The sequence below is a fragment of the Phalacrocorax aristotelis genome, chromosome 2 (assembly GCF_949628215.1).
Source record: "Phalacrocorax aristotelis chromosome 2, bGulAri2.1, whole genome shotgun sequence".
In the NCBI taxonomy this organism is placed as follows: domain Eukaryota; kingdom Metazoa; phylum Chordata; class Aves; order Suliformes; family Phalacrocoracidae; genus Phalacrocorax; species Phalacrocorax aristotelis.
Window position 1 is genome coordinate 90622035 of NC_134277.1, and position 23040 is coordinate 90645074.

General features: G+C 40.1%; 1 protein-coding gene across 1 annotated transcript; it reads left to right on the forward strand.

Moving 5' to 3' along the window:
* Window positions 1–142: 142 nt before the first annotated feature.
* On the forward strand, window positions 143–22689 carry NSUN2 (NOP2/Sun RNA methyltransferase 2). Its single transcript, XM_075084322.1, has 19 exons — window positions 143–409; window positions 487–644; window positions 760–864; window positions 978–1083; window positions 1723–1794; window positions 7076–7160; window positions 7936–8128; window positions 8532–8606; window positions 9759–9889; window positions 12473–12546; window positions 15514–15644; window positions 16258–16354; window positions 17445–17620; window positions 18150–18242; window positions 18631–18766; window positions 20037–20117; window positions 20345–20483; window positions 21431–21470; window positions 22119–22689. The coding sequence occupies exons 1-19, from the start codon at window positions 329–331 to the stop codon at window positions 22522–22524; spliced, it is 2379 nt and encodes a 792-aa protein (XP_074940423.1). The 5' UTR covers window positions 143–328; the 3' UTR covers window positions 22525–22689.
* Window positions 22690–23040: the final 351 nt, after the last annotated feature.

Genomic DNA, 23040 nt, shown 5'->3' on the forward strand with positions numbered 1-23040 from the left:
CCCTCGGGAACGGAAGTTCCGCCGGGGCGGTGGCACGTCGCGCCGCTATCGCTGCCACCGCCGCTACCGCCGCTGCCCGGAAGGGAAGGAGGGAGGGAGGGAGGGAGGAAGGAAGGAAGGAAGGAAGGAAGGAAGGAAGGAAGGAAGGAAGGAAGGAAGGAAAAAAAGAAGGAAGGAGGAAGGAGGGCCGGCGCATGCGCGTAGCGGCGGGAGCACGCGGTGCCGCCGGAGCTGTGCGGCCCCGCGGTCCCGCCGGCCGGGAGGGACGGGAGCGGCCGCTGGCACGGCGGGGCGCGCGGCGGGGCTGGGCCGGCGCCTGGCCGCCGCTATGGGCCGCCGGGCGCGCGACCGCAGGCGGCAGCAGCAGCGGCAGGAGCGGGACGGCGACGGTGGCGGCGGGGACCGAGCGGTGAGGGCCGGGGCGGGCCGGGGCGCGGCAGCGGCAGCGGCAGGGCCGCCGGGCTGACGGTTGGCGACGCGTTTCAGGGCTGGGCCGGCGGCTACCCGGAGATCGTGAAGGAGAACGAGCTGTTCGAGCGGTACTACCGGGAGCTGGGCATCGTCCCCGCCGGCGAGTGGGACGCCTTCATGGCGGCGCTGAGGGAGCCGCTGCCCGCCACGCTGCGCATCACCGGCTACCGGAGGTAGGGGCCGGGGCCGGCCTGAGGGGGTGGGGGCAGGGGGAGCCGGAGGCCACCGGCTGCCTGGCGAAGGTGTGCCTGGATCCGGCCTTCTTCTGCGTGTCTCTCTCCCTTGCAGCCACGCCAAAGAGATTCTCCACTGCCTGAAGGAAAAGTACTTCAAAGAGCTGCAGGACCTGGAGGTAGACGGCCAAAAAGTGGAAATGCCGCAGTCGCTGAGCTGGTAAGGGAGCTGGAAGGGGAATGAGGCAGCCTGCGTATTCCCGACCGCGAGCCTGAAGAGTCGGTTCATTTCTTTCTTACGCCTCTGCCCTTTTTCTGTCTCGTTTCCCCCAGGTATCCGGAGGAGTTAGCCTGGCACACAAACCTGAGTAGAAAAATCTTGCGTAAGTCGCCGCAGCTGGAAAAGTTTCATCAGTTTCTGGTTAGCGAGACAGAATGTGTAAGTTTTGGATAAATCTCGATTTTTTAAAATTTATTTATTTTTCCTTTCATATCCTGAGGAGTGGCTTTATTTAAATGCATTATGAGAAACTGAGTCTGTAACTTTTCCCCCAGAAGTTGAGTAGCTCAGAAAAATCTGGATTTTGTCTTGACGTTGACAGTGACTCATCCCATGAATCTAGCACATAACTGCAGTTACAAGTATTTCTCCTAAACTAATTGCAATTCTTTTTTGTTGTTTGAGAACGTGAAAATGAGAAAATGAGTCCCTGTAAAATAATCAGTTGTTGTTAGAAAACAGACTTTTGAGTCTGGTAAAAAATGCGTGTGTATACATACCAAGACTTTACCTTTAGTGATGGATGTTTCTGACTTGATTGAAGCCAGTTTCCCATCTCATATCCAATGGCATGTTAAATTGCATGTTTAAATATGCAGTCGCAAATTTCAGTTGGGTGAAATACTGTGATTTTGTTTGTTCAATGCTAACAAAATTTAATCCGGAGTTTATGATAGTGTTTTCAATTGCTTTATCATTTTACTACACAGAGATTTAAAAAATTTATTGCAAAAGAAATTCATTCTTTTGGAATGGAATAAAAAGGAGCTTGTTTTGGGTTTGTTTTTTCCTTTCAAGGGAAACATCAGTCGTCAGGAGGCTGTTAGTATGATCCCACCTCTGCTGCTTAATGTTAACCCTCATCATAAGGTAATTGGGATATACAGTGTGCTAGAGTTTTGCCCTGGAAGATAGTTTGATTAAACTACAAAATACAGTAGCAGTATCAATACTGATACACAATTCTGTTTCAAGTTAGCATGTTTTATGCTTTCCGCGTGTAAACCACAAGAATCAACCAGTGTTCAGATAACAAATAGATTGTCAGGGAAACATCTGCTTTTTCAGCTTTACATAATATACTGTAAAAACCACTTAGTTTTTAAATAGTTACATAATCTTACTTTCAAAGTGTAAACGTATTTAGCTGCATCAAAGTTACATATTCATGTTTCAACCCCTTTTTAAAACAAGATGACTGTTTTTAACTTCCTGCTATCTGTCACACTGTGAACAGATGTAGTTTTCCAGATCCAAATGATAATGTTCTTTACCCAGGTAGTTTTCGCCCTCTGTGCCTTTTTGAAGAAGTTGCAAACTTCTGCTCTATAAATCTGTTAGGCAATATAATTTGGGTGAGCTGAAACATGCTGTTGATGGTGGCTGAAGAGTATAGATTGCTAACTTCAACTGAGGTGTCTAAGGAATGCCTGTGATATTTTCTAATGGCAGATTGTAGGAATGGGGATGCCTGGTAGCAAATTTCCTTTTCTAGCCTTAGTGATAGTTTCATATGCTGTGTTCGTCTGCAGAATTAATCTCTCGGGTGGCCTTATTCTCTTAATCTGTTAAATTAATGAGCTAGTTTTAAGCACCTTTCTATCTCAAGCAACCACATTATGCATTTCGTTCTTAAATTTGCCGTGATGTATCTTAAAATTTTAAGTTTTTCAAACTTCTGACCTATATGTTTTAGAGACTCGTTTGTACATACTTGTTCTTATGTTAACATTACTTAGCATGCATAACTTTTCAGTTTATTTTCTTCTACTCTCACCATAACCCAATGTATGACACAGGGCTGATGGCTATGTTACATGATGAGGCACCTCTCTTGAATGAATAATTAATTGAGTGATAGATCCAGTCCTAATGTGTCACGGTGCGTTTTGAGTTTTGTGTGAACAGGTAGGGAATGTGTTTGACTTAATGTAAAGCACAATTGTGAGAATATTTTAAAACACACCTTATGTTGCATATACTAATATAGCAGTATACATTTTTTGAATTGAATGTTTAACTTTGGTGACTATATTTCAACGAGTGCTTCCCAGAAATGCCTGTAAAATTCATGAATTTCCTCATAAATCAGACCCAGAATAGGTTCTTTGTACTCTCTTGCGACAAGACAGCAGATAGCTGCTATAACGATGCCTTGGCTGTTGTCATTTAGGACCTTTTATGGTTCTTAGTGCCTTATTTTCTGAGCTGCTTGTTATGACTGGAATTGCAGGTTACTTTTCATGCTTAACCAGTGTGTTCTGTGCATCATGTATAACATGCTGATTCCTGTTTTACACAAGGATCAACTTGATGACTGTCAAACCTCTCTGTAGTTGTGTTTATTTTTAATCTGCTTTTCACAGTTCACTTTTCCCGCACCATCAAATTGCTGGACAATTTTAGAGCATGCTTATTCTTAATTATCTTTTGCATTATCTAAAAAATAAGTAGAAACCAGTAGCATCACAACTCTTACTTCAAATAGGAGGTATGATGCTTTCTTACTGGGTATGTCTCATGATGCATTAACGCTGCTGCATGGCAGTGCCTTTCACATGCTCTCTGGAACTGTCGGTAAATGCTCTTTGCATTTCCCTGGGGTCTCTCTTCTGGTTTAGTCTTGTTCATGCCAGGGGCTTCCATGAGGATCTGAGCAGATCTGTCCCCATCTTCTATCCTGTTGCATGATTTCAGCTAAATTTCACCGGAGCTAAAGGTCCAGAAGATACATAGAGTCACATGGTTCTGAAAATCTGTAACTCTGCAAGAGGAAAGACTCTAAGCTTCCTTACTTAAGAAAATGGTGTCAGCTGTCAAATGCTGTGAAAGTGACTCTGTGAATGACTTGATCACAAGCCAAGTTTGTGATGAACCAGGAGGGAGAAATATGCTAGAAATCAGGTGTTGGTGTCTATGCTGTTCTCTTCTGCCTGATGATGGTCTGAACACTTCATAGAATCATAGAATCGTTGAGGTTGGAAAAGACCTCTGAGATCATCGAGTGCAACCGCTAACCTATCACTGCCAAGTCCACAACTAAACCATATCCTCAAGCACCACGTCTACCCTTCTTTTAAATACCTCCAGGGATGGAGACTCAACCACCACCCTGGGCAGCCTGTTCCAATGCCAGACAACCCTTTCGGTGAAGAAGTTTTTTCTATCGTCCAACCTAAACTTCCCCTGGTGCAGCTTGAGGCCATTTCCTCTCGTCCTATCGCTTGTTACTAGGGAGAAGAGACCGACCCCCACCTCACTATAACCTCCTTTCAGGTAGTTGTAGAGAGCGATAAGGTCTCCCCTCAGCCTCCTCTTCTCCAGACTAAACAACCCCAATTCCCTCAGCCGCTCCTTATAAGACTTTTTCTCCAGACCCTTCACCAACTTTTTTGCTCTTCTCTGGACACGCTCCAGCACCTCAATGTCCTTCTTGTAGTGAGGGGCCCAAAACTGAACACAGTACTTGAGGTGTGGCCTCACCAGTGCCGAGTACAGGGGCACGATCGCTTCCCTGGTCCTGCTGGCCACACTATTCCTGATACAAGCCAGGATGCCATTGGCCTTCTTGGCCGCCTGGGCACACTCCTGGCTCATGTTCAGCCAGCTGTCAACCAACACCTCCAGGACCTTTTCCTCCAGGCAGCTCTCCAGCCACTCCTCCCCAAGCCTGTAGCATTGCATGGGGTTGTTGTGACCGAAGTGTAGGAGCTGGCACTGAGCCTTGTTGAATCTCATACTGTTGGCTCCGGCCCAACAATCCAGCCTGTCCAGGTCCCTCTGTAGGGCCTTCCTGCCCTCCAGCAGATCAACACTTCCACCTAGCTTGGTGTCATCTGCAAACTTACTGAGGGTGCACTCAATCCCCTCATCCAGATCATCAGTGAAGATACTGAACAGGACCGGCCCCAGCACTGAGCCCTGGGGAACACCACTCATGCCTGGCTGCCAACTGGATTTGATTCCATTCACCACCACTCTCTGGGCTCGGCCACCCAGCCAGTTTCTAACCTATCGCAGAATGCACTTGTCCAAGCTGTGAGCAGCCACCTTCTCCAGGAGAATGGTGTGGGAGACAGTGTCAAAGGCCTTATTAAAGTCCAAGTAGACAATGTCCACAGCCTTCCCCTCATCCACTAAGTGGGTCACCTTATCATAGAAGGAGACCACGTTGGTGAGGCAGGACCTCCCTTTCATAAACCCATGCTGGCTGAGCCCAATCCCCTGGTTGTCCTGCACGTGCTGCATAATGGCATTCAAGATGATCTGCTCCATGACCTTTCCCGGCACTGAGGACAGGCTGACAGGCCTGTAGTTCCCTGGATCCTCCTTCCGACCCTTCTTGTAGAGGGGCATCACATTCACTAGTTTCCAGTCATCTGGGACCTCCCCAGTTGACCAGGACTGCTGATAAATGATGGAGAGTGGCTTGACGAGCTCCTCTGCCAGCTCGCTCAGTATCCTCGGGTGGATCCCATCCGGCCCCCTGGACTTGTGAACATCCAGGTGAAGAAGCAGGTTGGTGACTGCCACCTGTTCAACAACTGGGACTTCATTCTGCATACTATCTCCATCTCCCAGCACAGGGGCCTGACAGCCCTGAGGATGACCAGTCTGACTATTAAAGACTGAGGCAAAGAAAGCATTAAGTACCTCAGCCTTCTCATCTTTCATGGCAAGGTTACCTTCTGCATCCAACAAAGGAGGGAGATTCTCCCTGGCCCTCCTTTTGTCACTGATATATTTATAAAAACATTTTTTGTTATCTTTAATGGTGGCGGCCAGTTTAAGTTCCAACTGGGCCTTTGCCTTTCTTTTCCCTGCATAACCTCATAACATCCTTGTAGTCATCCTGAGTCACCTGCCCCGTCTTCCAAAGGTGGTAAGCTCTCCTTTATTGAGTTCTAGCCAAAGTTCCCTATTCAGCCAAGCCAGTCTTCTCCCCCACCTGGTTGACTTAAGGCACATGGGGACAGCCTGCTCCTGTGCCTTTGAGACATCCTTCTTTAATAACATCCAGCCTTCCTGGACTCCTTTGCCCTTCAGGACTGCCTCCCAAGGGACTCTGTTAACCAGACTCCTTAACAATCCAAAGTCTGCCCTTCTAAAGTTCAGGGTAGTGGTTTTGCTGAACCCCTTCCTTACTTCTCCAAGAATTGAAAACTCTGTCATGTCATGGTTGCTGAGCCCAAGACAGCCTCCGACCACCACATCACCCACCAGGCCTTCTCTGTTCGTAAACATCAGGTCCAGCGGGGCACCTGCCCTGGTTGGCTCGCTCACCAGCTGTGTCAGGAAGTTATCTCCCACACACTCCAGGAACCTCTGAGACTGCTTTCTCTCTGCTGTATTGTATTTCCAGCAGACATCTGGTAAGTTGAAGCCTCCCACAAGAACAAGGACTAGAGACTTTGAGACTTCAGCCAACTTCTTGTAGAGTACTTCATCTGTCTCCTCATCCTGGTTGGGTGGTCTGTAACAGACTCCCACCAGGATATGTGCCTTATTATCTTCCCCCTGGTCCTTATCCATAAGCACTCAACATTATCATTACCGTCATTGAGTTCTAGACAGTCAAAGTACTGTCCCAAGTACTTCTTCCAGGATATAGGAACAGGTAGTTTATGCTGCCCTGATTTTTTGCATTAAAATGCGAATGTGTGGGAAGGGATAGCAGTTCATCTTTATAAAATCTATATAATCAGCTGTGTCAGATAGTGTCTGATTAATTTTACTGGTAGTTAAAGAAAAGTACAGCTTGCTCTTGAATGTATCTTTTCCCTTAATGTTTGTGTGTATGTATAAAGTTCCAGTTAACTTCCATCGGAATTGCTTGTGAGCTGATAAAAAGACCATATCCCCACGTCTATGTTCAGATTTCTCTTTCAGATTTTTTCAGCTGATGTATTTGCTTCCTACAAACGAAACTCCTTGTTACATTTTAGACCCTCAGAGATAAAGCTGCATTCCATGATGCATACAGAGAACAGACCTGTACTTTGTGTTTTTTGCAAACTGCTGTTCAGAACAATCATAATTCTGCACTTGTATGCAAAAATATTTAATTTAAACAAGACCGTATAGTAAATTTTTCAAGTACTTAAAAAATACAAGGTAGGACTTTTTTTTTTTAACTTTCTGGTGTTTGTAGGTTCTAGATATGTGTGCTGCACCTGGATCTAAGACTGCACAACTCATTGAAATGTTGCATGCAGACATGAATGTTCCTTTTCCCAGTAAGTCTGGAAAAACTGCCAAAAACTTTTGTGACTTTGAATTTCCTCTTTTTCTTATAGAAGATTACTTTTAATGTCACAGATCAGTAACTGCATTTAACTACACATTGAATTCCCAGAGTAGTTGAGTTATATTAGATGGGAAGTACCCCACCTTTTCCTTGAAGCTTTGTTGGCTTCCTTGGTTTGAAGGAGGGAGATGGATTACAAATCTTCATAGTTCACATTACAGTAGATGTGATCAGAGCTTAATTTTAGAAGGATGGCCCATGAGCCCTTGTGTTTTAGTGGTATCCTGCTTTAGTCTTAAAATGGTCATGATTTTTGTCTTTTTTTCAAGCTTCAGAATCTTTACTTTCAGTTAGATGCCCTCAGAAAATACTGTCCATAAAAATGGTTATGTTGGGGGGAGTGGATTCCTTCTGTGTTCTACTGAAAACCTGCTGATGTACAGAGATTGTCTTTGGTGGCAGTGGAGTTTTTCTCTGTTACAAGTGTTTTACTCTGAGAGTGAAAACTTGAAGGGCCCTTGGTTGTGTCTTATTTCTGCTGCAGGCAAGCTAGATCTCTTGAGACCATATTTGACACATCAGTTAAACCTCCATATACTTTATGCTATTTTATGTTCAGCAGGGGGTCCTGTATTCATAAGTAGTCTCTTAAGTAAAAATCTCTAGTGAAAGGTTTACGTAACTTTGAAGATGAAGTAATATTCTATGTAAAATGATTTACCTATTGAATAGTAAGGCATCTTCCCACTGTTTTATGTTCCCAGAGGGTTTTGTAATTGCTAATGATGTCGACAACAAGCGCTGCTATTTGTTGGTTCATCAGGCTAAGAGATTAAACAGTCCATGCATCATGGTGGTAAATCATGATGCCTCCAGCATTCCTAATCTACAAATAGATGTTGATGGAAGAAAAGAGGTCCTCTTCTATGACAGGATTTTGTGTGACGTCCCTTGCAGGTATTTTGCATATGCTCTTCAATACACAGGTTTTATGGCACTAAGTGCAGTGCTAGAATTTTGGTGTTACTGAGTTATGCTTTTTGAGTTGCTTAGTGAGTTATGATTTATAGTAACTTTGAAAACAGCTGAATCCCTTAAACTGTTTTAGGTAAAGGGATACCAAATCAAGGTGAACTTTTTTCATTCCAAGTGGTACTTAAATTTGGTCAGCTGAAGGGCTTCAAATTTTGAACTACACTCAGGATACTGAAATACAAAGATGGCTTAGAAACAAACAGTGCGGCATAGGAGAACTAGTTAATGTGGGAGAGAGACTGTTAATCTTTTGCTGCAATAAATAACTTGGACATGAAATAAGTTTTACCCACAAATAATACAAATCTGGTAATCTCTGTTACAGTGGAGATGGAACCATGAGGAAAAACATTGATGTATGGAAGAAGTGGACAACCCAAAACAGTTTGCAGCTCCATGGGTAAAAATGCTCATTACACATCTGCACTACTTCTGTTTCTCTCTCCTCCTTTTCCTGTATCTTTAACATCTGCGTATATTCACATGTTAATATATGACAAGGCAGAGACTAAGAAGAGTTGCTCTTCTCTCAAATCAAGAGCTTATGTGCTATTCAGCGAAAGTGTAGTGTTTCAGATGTGAGGTCAACCTCCCGTGGAGTGTCTGAATATAAATTTCTTGTATTCTTATGAATATCTGACATATTATTACTATTAATTGAATTAGACAAAGTAGCAAATAAAACAGGGAACAATTCATTTGGTTGGCATTCTTAGCGTTTATGCAGGTAAAATACTGTTGGAAAATATGGAAACTTTTAAAATTGAATAGTAGTGTTTTAATGTCTTTAGAATGTTAGAGGTCATGCATAAATGGTTTCAGTTACCTGAGACTGACTTATGGTAACTGATGGTGAATGAGTACTTAGCCTAGTGCAGGTTCATGGTAAAAAGCATTAATTTAAACACAGACAAAGAAGCTTAGAACATTTTACTGGGCATTTGTAACAAGCTGGGAATGCGATCAGTTACTGTGACTCAGCTGACCTTGGGTGACTTGCTCTGCTCAGTAACTCATTCCTAATTACAGGTCTTATTGTAGTTGTAAGCATGCAGGTAGGGTATAAGCTGGTGATCCAGCTCAGTGATACTTCTCTCAGAACGCCAATGCAAGCTAAGCTGTGTTATCCATAATATTTGTAATAGTCAGATTGCTCCTCATTTTAACTCTAGACGTCGGAGAAAAGGAGTGAGGTTTTGGGGAGTTGTTTTTCTAGCGTTGAGTACTTTACTATAAATTTAATGGGGCACTAGAAAGAACAAAATACAGAATGTTATGTTAAACGTTATCGTGCCATAATGTTAATGTGTGACCTAATCGCTGTTTTAATAGCTGTAATTATGAGTGTGTCTGCAGTGTAGACTGCACTAAGCTGACTTAGTTTAAAATTGACTTGAATTTGTATTCTGGCAACAGCTGTGGAACTGACTATGTGCTGAGTTAGTCCATGGAGAGTAACATGTCTGCAATATAGCCTCACCTGTAAGAAATTTGATGGGAAATCTTTCTGGTGCCCGAATGATACCTGGCTAAACCAAGAGTGTTCTGTTAGATTGCAGTTAAGAATTGCAACCCGTGGTGTAGAACAGCTGGCAGAAGGCGGGAGAATGGTATATTCTACGTGTTCGTTGAATCCTATCGAAAATGAGGCTGTGATTGCATCTCTGCTGGAAAAGAGTCAAGGTGAGAATGTGAGCTTGGATGGACTGGGGAAATCTTTTCTTCTGAGACCAAAAAATGGTACTTCTATGGTAGTACTAGTTATAGACTTAGGTGGGTAACGTGCTCCTAGTATGCAAAACTGCAGTGATTTTTTGGCACTGGTAGGATTTCATTGGTGTTGATATAAGCAGTCTTCTTAAGTGGGCCTAAATCAGGTGCATATGTGAAACCTGAAGAAGTACTGTTAAAGATACACAAGATACTTCTACAGATCAACAGAATTCAGTCTGTGTTATCTGGCTTCTGCTAACCTATTCCACTGGTTGAAGTCCCTGTCTGACATTCATATTTCCTTTGGAAAACACAGCATGGGACATTACTGCTAAACACCGTAGGAGCAAAAAGCCCAGAGTGCAGTTAGAGGAATGTTATTGTGCATGAGTCGGTGGGAGTCACTGATACCTTTGGCATTCTTTGACCCACATTTTGAGATGCTTGGAATTTTAATGTCTTTAAGCTCATCAGTTTTGTTACACTTTTGACTTGCATATGGAGGCTTCCCTAAGTTGCCGTTAAGTCTCCATCACCTGAAGTAACAAGAGGTGGAAAAATTGAGATCCACTGCGTCAAATTGATACTACTGCTTAGTAGCCCAAATTTCCGGTTTTGGGCTGATGGACACTGTTTTTCTCTGAGTCAGTAACCTGAAGTTTGGAGACATCTAATTGGATTTTGCATGAAAAGCTCCACAGAGTTTGTTGAGTTGAGCCTTGTACAGAGCAGAAGCAGCTGTACTACTCCTGGAGCTGCGCTGGTTCTGGAAGTAGAATAGTGTGTTTTGTGTAATGTTTTCTTTGTGCCAGCCACTATTCTGGCCCCAGTTATGCATGAAATTTCATTGTCTCCTGAACAGCAGTTTAGTTAAAATGACTGCAGATAATTAGGAATTGACTATTTAATTTCTACTCAAAGGACAGTTTTATTTAGAGGGTTATATTTATTTGAGTTTTTTTGGCAGACCAAGTGAAAAAACACCATATACATGTTTCCAGTAAATTATAGTATGCTTGGCTTATTGAAGGCTGTAATGCACCAGAGTTAAGCTTAACGATGACAAGATTGGAAAGCAGTAAGGACTAGTTTGGACAGGAGGACGAAGCAATATGGATGTTGACAGAGGCCAATAATTGCAGTATTTGGGGCAAATTCAGTACTTGGAAGTAAGAATCTTCACTGCAGTATTGGGCTGTGACATTTGGTTCTTGTCTCTGCCCAGTGGTGGTATTGAGGCATACTTGGAGGGTACGGTGTGTCCCAGTGAGCAAACATTATCCTTGGGGCTTGAACAGAGATGTAGGTAAAGAAGGATGAGGTAGTGGTGTGGTCTGCAAGGGGCATTGGACCTCAAGGATTTGCTCAGGTCATTGCAGAAGGTTTGTTGGTTCTTTGAGCTTAACCTAGTTCGTAGGGCTGTGTTATACTGCTGCTTGCGGAGCAGATCAGAGATTGCTTTCCCCTTGGGACTGAAGGCGAAGGCAAATGCACTTCTGTACCATGCTTCCCTGCTGGGAATTGCAGTACTTATGACAGACCATTTAATGGTTGATCAGACTGAAGTAGTCTTGAGGCATCAGTTGAAGTCATGCTGTAGGTAAGCAGGAGTATTCAAAGGATGGACACAAACATCAAGGTTAATCATATTTGAAATGTCATTTTGGAATTTGTCTATGAATTAATGTATCACTTTTTCATTTATTTAAAATACTTGCTTAAACTGTCACTGTAAGAGTAAATGGTTAGTCATGTAGAACAGTTGACAAATTGTGTACAATGTGAGGAAAAGCCTACCTAACTGTTAAATAACTAAGATTTCAGAATCACATAAAAGCAATTTTAAGGTTATTCTTCTCTAGGGAGATCACCTATATAAACAGTAAGTTTTTATATCATTGTTTCTGGACTTGGGGTAGTTTAAATTTTTTATTCAGTAGATTGCATTACACTCTGTTTCTTGCAGTAATCTGACTTATTTTAGGCACATAGCCTTTGTCCTATTAGGTTGATAGTACTTACCTTCCTGTTAAACAGTTGTGTTATTTTCCTTTCCATTTAAAAAATAATAAATCCTTTTCCCCCTCACACTGGAATATATTAAGATTGTAAGTCCATAAAAATCAAAATTTATCAAGCATTTTGAAAGGCTTAGTCATCCCAAAGGTGTACTCTGAAAAATACTTAATCAGTGTAGTAAATCCAAATACTAAGTGAGAAGAAAAACTACTGTGACTGCATTGCCTGGAACACTGATGTTTAATGATACAGGTTGTAGAGTATTACTTTTTGTAGCAGCTGCATAGAGTATCTAACCATTATAGTTTGGTCAATTTATAGGTTGCAAACTTCTGTAGTTATTATGAACAGTTCTTACCATCTTGTTAATTCACACAGTAGTAATCGTATAACATTTTGTTCCTTGAAAGATTTAAAAAGCAATGGTCTTTAAATGGACTTAAAACTTGAAGGAAAACTGTTTGTATAAAAGTTAATTAAGAGCACAACTCTCAAATTCTGTTTTCAAGAATGTTCATATTCTTTGGGTTTCAGGTGCCTTAGAACTTGCTGATGTCTCCTCTGAGTTGCCAGGTTTGAAGAGGATGCCGGGAATTACAAAATGGAAGGTACCTACCTGATATTTCTGTGAGCTTCTTGGTCTATTGTAGAGTGTTAAATTAGGGAAATTTTGAAGCATAACATTTCAAAACATTAGATTGAGCTGAAATAACAGTAGTGATTTACTGTTTAGAGTTGTAGGCAATATAGCATTGTAAAGGAGAGGGCAAAAAGACCTTTCTTATGGTAAGTTCTTGTTTCCTCTTCTGCTCTCATCCTTTTCCTCTAGCTTTCTTTGTTCTATCTCCTATACGTTCTTAACGTAATTCCCTTTCTGTTGCATGCAGCATGTGGCCTGTAGATGGCAACAGAATTTCAGCCACTTTTTAAGTTATCCCTCCTCCTCTGTCTTTACAGTCTGTGAGTGTTAGATTCTACAGTTCTTGAGCTGGTCCATTTGAATCATTTGGAAGTAAAAGCTGTTAAACCCTTTCTGGAAATAAGCTATAAAAACTGCAGTTATGTGAGTAATCCTAGAATATTAAAAGAATCCTATATTTTGTTCCAGGCTTTATGTAATTTCAGTTCTGGAAACAGACTGGTAGAGAGGGACAAAAACCCCCAAAGCTTGTTTAGCTTCCTGTTAAAGAGCATAATCAGGAAGAGTAGAAGGCCATCCTGGTAGTAGGGAAAGAAACTCTGATTAAATTTTAATTGTGAGCTTTTGCAACGCCATTGGTTGTTCTGTCTTCTCTCACCATTTCACTAGCCTTTTGCAAGGGTACCTTCTGCAGGTTTGTGCCTGTGTGTTGGCTAATGAACATGATGCATGGAATAAAGTTTTGTTTATGTTCTGTCATTAGAAATCCAGCTTAGAAAGTAGCTGATTTCTCTCTTCTTACAGTTCCAAAAGTTTAAATTGTGTGCTTGTACCTGAAGGATAAATGTAAAGTGCATGATTGTGGCTCTATAATCTTCATTTTACTCTTTTTTGTACTGTATAAGGCTACAAAATATATACATAAAGATAACTAAGAGTATGTTGTATTCCCTGTAACGCTTATTTCTGTGATTGCAGTTGGAATATAAATCTCCCTAATGGGTATTTTAAAAAGTTAAAACTAAAGTCAACAAAAAAGTTTAAAAAATGTTAAAGTTTAAAAGTTTAAAAAAAGATAAAGGGCTAACAAAATCTGTTGAAAGTTTGCAAGATTTTTTTCAGCCCTTTTTTGCTGTTCTTTATTTTTTCAGGCCTCGTTGGCTAGCTCGTCATTGAACATATTTTCTTGCTTTGGTGCTGTTTTTACTTGGTGTGGTCTTTGTTCAGTGGGAGCTCTGTGACTTAGTGATTACATTGAATATTCCTGAGTGTCAGTTGACTGTAGATCTCTGGGAACAGCAAAATAAGAATAAGGTTTTGCTCAAGGGACACTTATGTGCTTGGAAAAAGCATTCGGTACTCTCTGCTTAAGCCAGATGATGAATGAACTCAAATGAGTCATTTCAGAATCTTGAAGGAAGAGACCTTTTTAACTTCAGATGTGTTTTATCTACTTCTGCAGCACTCCTAGTCTTGATGCTACCCTGATAAGAGGCTAGCAAGCTGTACAGTAGAGAAGACTCCAGCCTGTGCTTTGATGCTTTTGTCATTCCAGCAGTATATTGTGCAGTTAGACTGGTAAACCAAAATTGAACAGAGCAGGCCTGTTAGGCCGTTATTCTAGTACATCCAAAATAGTTCTAGGCTTGTTTGTACTTCCAGTTATTTATCAGTCCCGTTGTTTGTTTCTCTCAAGCTTAACTCATGGCTTCCAAAAGAAGAGCAATTCAGAATAGCAGTCTATCTTGTCTCCATCTAGCAATATGACATGTAGCATATTTGGGCGTGAAATACTAATTCTGGAAGTACAGTCATTTCTGTTTCAGGAACAAGCAAAGGCACGATATTTTAGGTGTGATCTGATCAGTGGCTGAGAAATTCCAGATTTCATGATGCTGAAATCTGTGTTCTAACATTCTTAGTGAAGTTGTAATCAAGATAAACCTTACATTTCAGTTTCCAGTAGAAAACTTCATTAAACCTTCAAGACAATCACAGCGAGATGTACAAAAATACTTTATCGTACCTGCCAGTCCTGAAGTCACCATTGCTGTGACTTCTCCATTTTGTTGCCTTAATAACAAAAACAGGCCTTCATTTCAGTCATTAAGGTTTTTTTTGCATTTGCCCCATGTTCCTGGATGTGACCTTTCTTAGCAGCCCAGTACAGAACCAGACGTCTAGAGTTCTGGAATCAAATTTCCCCTGGTCTTTTTTTTACCCCCGCTTTGGTATTCTTGCTTAAAGAGCATTCAAAATGCCTTGCTACGAGAGTTGTGGCTCTAACCTTCCACATGTATCTTAAGCAGCCTTCAAAAGCTTTGCCCCTTAGACAGAGTGAGGTGATGTTATGTCCACATGGTATCTTAGAGTGGATTTATAGATCTGTGTGTAGGGCTGTGTCGTGGGGCTGTACACTTACCAAGCTGTGGTGTGGCACTCTTGCATTTTTCTTATTTCTATTCTCTGCTAGACTGCAGTAGCCCTTTTGCTTTGTATACTGCTTGGAAGCTGCCTATAGCAGAATGTCTCACAGCCAGTCTCATGGAGAAAAGAAGTAATGTATCCGAAATCATGATGGCTTACCAATCTTCTTGTATGTTCCACCACTGTCCTTCCTTTGGATTTTGGTGTTCTGTATGCTCTTGAAGGTTAACAAAGATCACTGCCGTTGATTCTGCACCAGTCTTTACTCGACTGCCTACTTTTGAAGCATAAAAAGTGGGGCAAAGAGGTACAGCTGTCAAGAATCTCCTGCTTTTAAGTGCACACATAAAATGTACGTAGGAACAATATGCTTTAAAGAACTTCATTTACTACACCAGAAAATAACTTCTCTTTTTGGCATCTAAACCTTGGTTTGAAAGTATCTTAACTAAAACTTGTAAAATGGTGGCCCATATTCTTCAGAGTATGCATATTTACTCCTTTGAAGGTAATGCTTAAAGATGGACAGTGGTTGGAAGAGTGGAAAGATGTGCCTTCAAATAGACAGACACAAATACGTCCCACTATGTTTCCAGTAAAAGATGAAGAGAAGCTAAAGGCAATGAATCTAGAGCGTTGGTAAGTTTTCCCAGAGTAGATTTTATGAGGTTTTGACGGTTACCTTGTGTGGTGGTGGGCAAATTATAATTAGGAGGCCAGGTTATGAATGTGTTGCAGTGTAGACCTCTGCTTGTATAGGTCTGAGTATATTTTGATTGCTTCATATGTAATGGCAGTACACAATATTTAAATTCCAGTGAACTGAAATAAATTACTGAAAGTTGCTTACAAGGAGTAGGTACGCACACAAACAGGTCAAATTCTTTGCATCCAATAGAGACACATAGCCAAAATTGCTGGAAAGTATGTAAAACACTAACATTTTAACAGTGTGACTTATTTTCTATGAAAAACGTTTCATAGCTATTCTAAAAATAGGGTTTAGAAATGAGTCATTAAAGCTCAGATATGAATGGTGAAACGAATGCGTTGCACTGATGCAAGTTATTTTGCCAGAATGCTCTATTTTAGATCCTGTTTCTAGGTTGATAAATTAAATCTGTGCAATCCTACTAGGAATACTTAGTTTACCCTGAAAGTAAATATAGATGTGACACTTCTAGTACTTTGTGAGAGCCTGAATACTGATGATTAATACACTGCAACATTGTTTTTTCTTCCCCCCCACCAGTCTTAGGATATTGCCACATCACCAGAACACAGGAGGTTTCTTTGTGGCTGTGTTAATAAAAAAATCTCCAATGCCATGGAATAAACGCCAGCCTAAGGTAACTTCTTTTAAAAGAGCTAAAATACTAAATTTTAATAACATTTCTGGAATTTTTTTGGAAGCTTACATAATAGAAAACATACTATAACTGTCTTGTATCTGCCCTTCAGTTACAGTTCAGTGTGTCAATTGAAAATAAATCCCTAACTCCCGTAAGAACTGAAAAAAGAATCTCCTTTCAAAATAAAAAAGAAAATGGATGGGGTTGAAATCATAGTAAAGTAGCAAGATAAAACTTGAACCTAAAATTAAGGCTTTGAAAGAATTACAGAAACAGATTAGATTGAGTAGCTAAAGCTGTCACTTCCTTCAGCTGCGTATGGTCCCTCTGCTGAAGGTTTGTTTCTGCTGCATTGTAAGCTGATTCTGATTTCAGTTTATCTTACTCTGTAGCTGGTTGCTCAGGAGTGATTCACTAGCAGATTAGTCTAGCAGATCAGCAGCAGGGGGAATGGATGTAAAACTGTTAGGAGCAACAGCAGCTTCAGCCATCTGACTTTAATCCATTTGTTGTCAGTTGTCTTTAAAATCCTGTCAACAGGATTTTAAGTTGACTTGATTTATTTGATCTCTTAGATCATTCATATATTTGAGAGAAACTTCTGTGAATCCCTTTTGGCTGTTTCTATTTATTTGATTTGCTTCATTAGAACAACTTATGAGTAAAATGTGTGTGGCAGTAAGGAGAAAGCACTTAGAAGTAAGTGTCATCCAAATAGTTTATGCTGTTCTAAGTTTAACGTCGTAGCACTCTTACAGAAAGTGTGCAGCAGGAGGATGTGTGTGTAGCTGTGAGTGCTAGGAGGAAAGTAGCACATCCTGACTTAAAACAGTCTTCTCTGTGAGTGCTTGAACATGATTTTGTAAATGGTACAAAAGTAGCTTTCTTGGACAGTTGGTAAGAAATTGTCCAGAGCAGTACTAGAGGTAAATATCTTCACTTAGTAATCAGATTAACTCCCTAAATGGATCTGTTTGAGTGCTTACATACAAAATTGATACAAATTAAGCACATGCAAAGAGCATAGGTACATGTTACCAGTTAGATGCTACTTTCACTTTGTTGAAGATACTATAATTTGCAATAGGTTCATCAGAAATTACCACAAAGAACGGGAGATATTGAAGTGACAGCAGCTAATTCAGATAGTGGTTCTGAATGCATTACTGAAGAACCAACACTTGCTGAAAATGAAGAGTCTAAGAAAATGCAAGAATTGCAGAATTCAGACACTGAGCAAAGCAAAAAGGAAGGAGTATGTGGGTAAGAGACCATGTCTAAGTATTTTTCCTGACAGCTTCGTAATTGCTGAGTATTCTATAGTTCTTTTGTTACTGGACTCATTGAGAAGTCGATCAAGAAGAATTAATGAATTTGCTCAGTTGTCCTATGTTTCCAAATTTTCTGTCTTGTATTTCAGCGAGTTAGGAAAATAACCACTTTTCTTATTACTGTTTGCAAAGTCTGTTAGTCCTTTCTTCTCTGTTAAGGTAAAAACTACTTTCAGAAGTTAGCCTTTGGGAGATCTTTACTGTCTTCACAATTACTCCCTCAGAAATCTCTGTTTATTTGTTTTTGTGGTTTCTGTTTTGAAGCGCTGCTTTCACTTCCTCATTTTAAGAAGTTAAATTGCGGGTAGTGCTGTCTTAGTGAAGCACAGGAAAAATGTCGGTTTTCTGTTTGGCATACTGTCATTACCATAAGGCAGGTGTTGACTAAATGAACTGAATATACTGATTTTAAACAATGTCCTTTTACTAAAATTGACAATGCAACGGTATTTTCTTTTTAGACCACCACCATCTAAAAAAATGAAGTTGTTTGGGTTTAAAGAAGACCCTTTTGTGTTTCTTCCTGAAGATGATCCGTTGTTCCTTCCTATCCAGTAAGAAAAAAATGTTTACATTTTGGCAGTAACGTTTCTAGTAGTATCGGAATATTAATAGGTCAGTTCATCACAAACGATGGGTCTAGTTGGTCATTCCTGAAAATCTTTTCCCTAGCTTTGCACCAGGTGCCCCTCTCCTCAACACTTAAACACTTCTTAAATGAAAATAGCCAACTGTAGTTTGCACTGTTAATTTTTGAGTGTGTCTTAGTGCCTGTGACAGCTTGTCTTTTCTGTGTCATGCATCTTACCAAGTCCAGTTTTTGTGTTCTGGAGCCAAAGTGTTGAGTGTTGTCAGAGATAGCTCACGGAAATGGGCTAACCCATGCATTTTGAGTATGGAATTTCACTGTTCAGTTAATCAAAACAAGTATTATGGCCACAGGAAGTTTTATGCGTTGGACCCATCATTTCCCAAGATGAATTTACTAACCCGAACTCAAGAAGGAAAGAAGAGACAGCTGTACATGGTTTCTAAGGAGCTAAGGAATGTGCTTCTGAACAACAGTGAGAAGATGAAGGTATAGTTCATCTCCTCAGGTTTTCACAACAGAGATCGTAAGCATCAGTGGATGTGTCCTTGACCTTAATTGCCAAGTTTATTGTTTATATAGAGGATTAGCCCTCTGATAGGCCTTTTTTCTTTTAAGTCTGAAAGAATGTTTTCCTCTCTATCCTTCCTCTGTTAAAGAGATGAAGAGTTGTCTCTGAGAGGTAAATAACAGCTTCCAAGACTAAAATCAGTGTGGTTTTTGGCAGATGGAAGTGACCTTAGAAGTAGAGAAAGGGACTATATAACTGCTGCGTGTGTACCAGCATTGTTATGTGGTCTTAAGGTACCTTCACAAGTTTATATTGACACTTAATAAAAGTATTAAGAGCTTTGAAAGCCTACCAAAAATAACAGATAACTTCAGCTGAATTATTAGCTGGCTGTGTTACATAGAGACATTGTTTCAAAGTAATTTCAACAACTAAATATTTTGAAAAGTTGTTAACCTGAATGATAATGGGATAAGAAGTAGTTTTTGTTAGTTAGAGGGTAATATGATAACTTCTTTTATATGGCTTCCCATGGAAGATGCCTAGCAAATGCTAAAGATTTGTCTTAAAAGTTGTTGAATAATTTCAGTTAGAGTGAGGTCATCTAGTCCAGCTTCCTGCCTGCCCCAAGCAGGGCTAACTTCAAAGCCAGATCAGATATGGTTCAGAGCCTTGTCCAGTCAAGTCATGAAAATTTCCAAGGATATTCGTTACATCTTTGCAAAAGATCTTTGAGATGGATAAACAATTATCCTTTTATCCCACATACAGGAAATGGCTACATAATTGACAAAATTTTAAGAAACTGGTTCATTACATCAGGCAGTGAGACCAAGCACCACAAAGGGTGTAGTGTCCTAATATTAAGCACTTGTGCATTTTTAAAATTCCATCCTTGATTGACTTTCCCAGAATCACCCAGAACATTCTTACTCAAACTAAAATTAAAATTAGATCATAACAGTTCATTGCCCTCATTTTAAGACTAACGTTTCCTCACAGCGTTTGGCCTTCAACATGGAAAGAAGTAAAAGGTGTTTATGTTGAGAGAGAACTATGTTTCAATAGAGGGAATTCCTTTTTCCCTTGAATGAATTTAATTCAGTGTCCAGCACAAATGAACAAATGTTAGGGCAGAATTGTCCTTTCTTCCTCCTTTTAGTCAAGCAGTTGAGGAAAAATGAAGCTCAGAGTGCTAATTTAGAATTTATATTCCTTAATGACGCTTATTGGCTTTGCCATTTGCAGGTTATTAACACAGGGATAAAAGTCTGGTCTCGCAACAGTGATGGTGAACAGTTTGGATGTGCGTTCAGATTAGCACAAGAGGTAATTACATAGCATTGTATTTTCAAATGAGATACTTTGGTTTCCTCTAGACCCTGTAGCACAGCTGGCATTAACTTTGTCAGATTAATGACAATTTGCATTTTCAGCGTGGTTTAAAATGTGAAAATTGTTTTCTGATATTGTCTAAAGGACATACTGTTTTTAACATTTTTCCTTCAGAAAGTAGAGGTTGCATTTTGAAATAATTATATTTATTTATTAAACAGGGAATTTATACTCTCTATCCATTCATTCATGCAAGGATTATAAATGTCTGCATAGAAGATGTTAAAATTCTGCTAACCCAGGAAAATCCATTCTTAAGTAAATTCAGCAGTGAAACACAGAAGAAAGTCAAAGACATAGGTGAGCCTTCTAATGTGTGCTATGACAAAATTATTATTACACAGTATGTGGAAGACTATGAAAATCCTGTCACATAAACAGTTTTCTAAAAATCTTTACTAAATTTATATTGAATATACTAGTTAGTTAGGTTAGTAAGCAGTACTGAAACCCAGTGTGCCTCTAGAAACTGTAGTCCTTTCTGATCACAGCCATTAAGGTTTATGAACTCTAGAGAACAGAAGAGTTGCCAAACTTGTGACTTCTGTGAAGTGATGCTGTGAGGCAGCATTTAAAGTATCTGATGAACAAAGATTTTTATATATGCTACTGACCTTTATGCCTGTTAGTGCTCCAGCTGAAAGTGTTTGTCATCTGCAACTGTTTGTCATGGTTTTATGTAAGAAATGCAGTTATTCAGATTCAATTTTCTTAATTATGGGGAGTGATGTCTACTCATATTAAATTTTTACTTCCTCTACACTGGTTGCCTGAAGAAATGAAGACTGCTTTTCAGTCTTTTGTTTATGTTGTTTTATTTCCAAGTCATCGCTAGTCCTTGTACTTCAGCGTTTGATGAGACAAAATGAGAAGAACAATTTTTCTAAAGTTTGGGCTGGCATACTCTTCTGTTCATTTTACTTCAGTAAAAGTTCCTTGATAAATTCACTGAGTAAATTAATCCACTACGTGGTTTTGTATCTTAATTTGTTCGTGTGGGGTTTGGGAGGGGGCAGGGTTGGCAGTTGCTTTTGTAACTGTATAAATGCTTCGGTATGGAAAAAAGGAATAAAAACTGGTATTGCCTATATTTTGCTGTACTGATGTAGATAACTGCTAACCCGCTCATGCTGTGTGGCTGTCTAAAAACTTGTTTTGTTGAACATTTTCAAATTGCAAACACTTCAACATTGTACCAAGTAACGCATCTGTTTTCTTTTTGTTCCCCCCACCTCCCTTCCCTGCAGCAATGGGAAGTATAGTTCTGAAGTACGACCCAGATCCTGAGTAAGTAGATGTGTTGTTTTCCTTTTACACTGTTTTAAAACTTGAAGAAGAATTTATTTTCACTCGGCAAAACCAGAAGTGGAGGCACAGAAATGCAGTGAGGTCAACAGTAAAGCCAGAAAGCATACAAATAATATAACAGGGAAAGAAGCTCTCTTGCCTGTGTATTCTTAAAACAATTGTAGGATTTAGCTTTATAAAGGAGAGCTAGTAGTCCTGCGAGAGGTCTACAGTATCACTGCATGTTTGTTTGTTTCACTGTGAAGTCTGGCATTTGGAATAGAAAATCTATACTTTTTCATGGTTCATTTTTGTTACAAAGTATTATCAGAAGCTTTTGAGGACTTTATAAATGTAAACTTTCATCTTGCTGTTGCTTATGTTAGTTTTGAAACCAGAGCCAGACAATTATTTTGCTTGTTGCAGAAATTTAATAGCATTGAGCTTTATTTTTTTCCTTGCTTGCTTGTAGACCTGTACCTGTTTGGGTATTGAAATTAAGACTGGTGGACTTGCGTCTTCTACGAATAGTTATATAATGCATTCACTATTAAGGATTGTGCACTTATTTATCAGGGTACAGCTATAAAATTAAGTTTTGAAGATTAACTTCCTCATAGTTGACTGAGCTTAACTGCTTGTTTGTAGAAAACCTGATGATCTACAGTGTCCTATAGTGCTGTGTGGTTGGCAAGGGAAGACATCACTCCGTGCCTTTGTGCCCAAGAATGAGAGACTTCATTACCTGAGGATGATGGGAGTTGAAGTGTTTAAAGCAAAGAGGAAAGAGGAGGAATCGGAAAGTAAAACAGAGGAAGAAGTTCAACATAGGCTGGCACAAACAGAGGAAGGAATGGATGTGGAAGATAAAGAACATGATATAGTCACAAAAATGGAAGCAGAAATAGGTGAAGAATCTTCCCACAGTCCTGTGGAAAGCAGTGCTATGGAAGTAGAAAATAAAAGTGAGGATTTAGATCCACCTAGTAAAAATGCCAACAGTCATGTAAGCCAGGAAAGCAAAGACACGGATACGAGTAATGTGAAAGATTAAGTTTCTTTCTCTTATTACTTGGCAGCTTCCATGAGGCTCACATCCAGACTTTTGCTTTTAGCATGGAAGTATATTTTAAAATTTTGGTTGGAATGGATTGTTCCTCTTTTAAAGTTTTGCCTATTTTATTTTTTAAATGAAAACTATAAAGAGATTTCTCTTCAAGTGTGTTGTCTTTTTACCATTTTAAGCTCCATATTACTGGTGGGTTTGTGTGTCTGTTGCTGGCAATGGACCATGCACCAATAAAATCTAAAGCCCATATTTGAAAGGGAATAATGATAATGGACGAATAAACTGCCTGTGTAGCTGGTCACGGATTCCTTCAGAAGAAAAAAACAGGGTTTCATTCGAAGCACACAAGTTCTAGAACATTATTTCTGGTAAGATTGCTTACCCCACCTACCACGCAATCTGATTACTACTTACACTGGTTCATTAATGGATAGGGGAATCAGCGTGAGTATGCACACGAATGCACATATACTATCTAACTAACAACCCACTTAACATTTA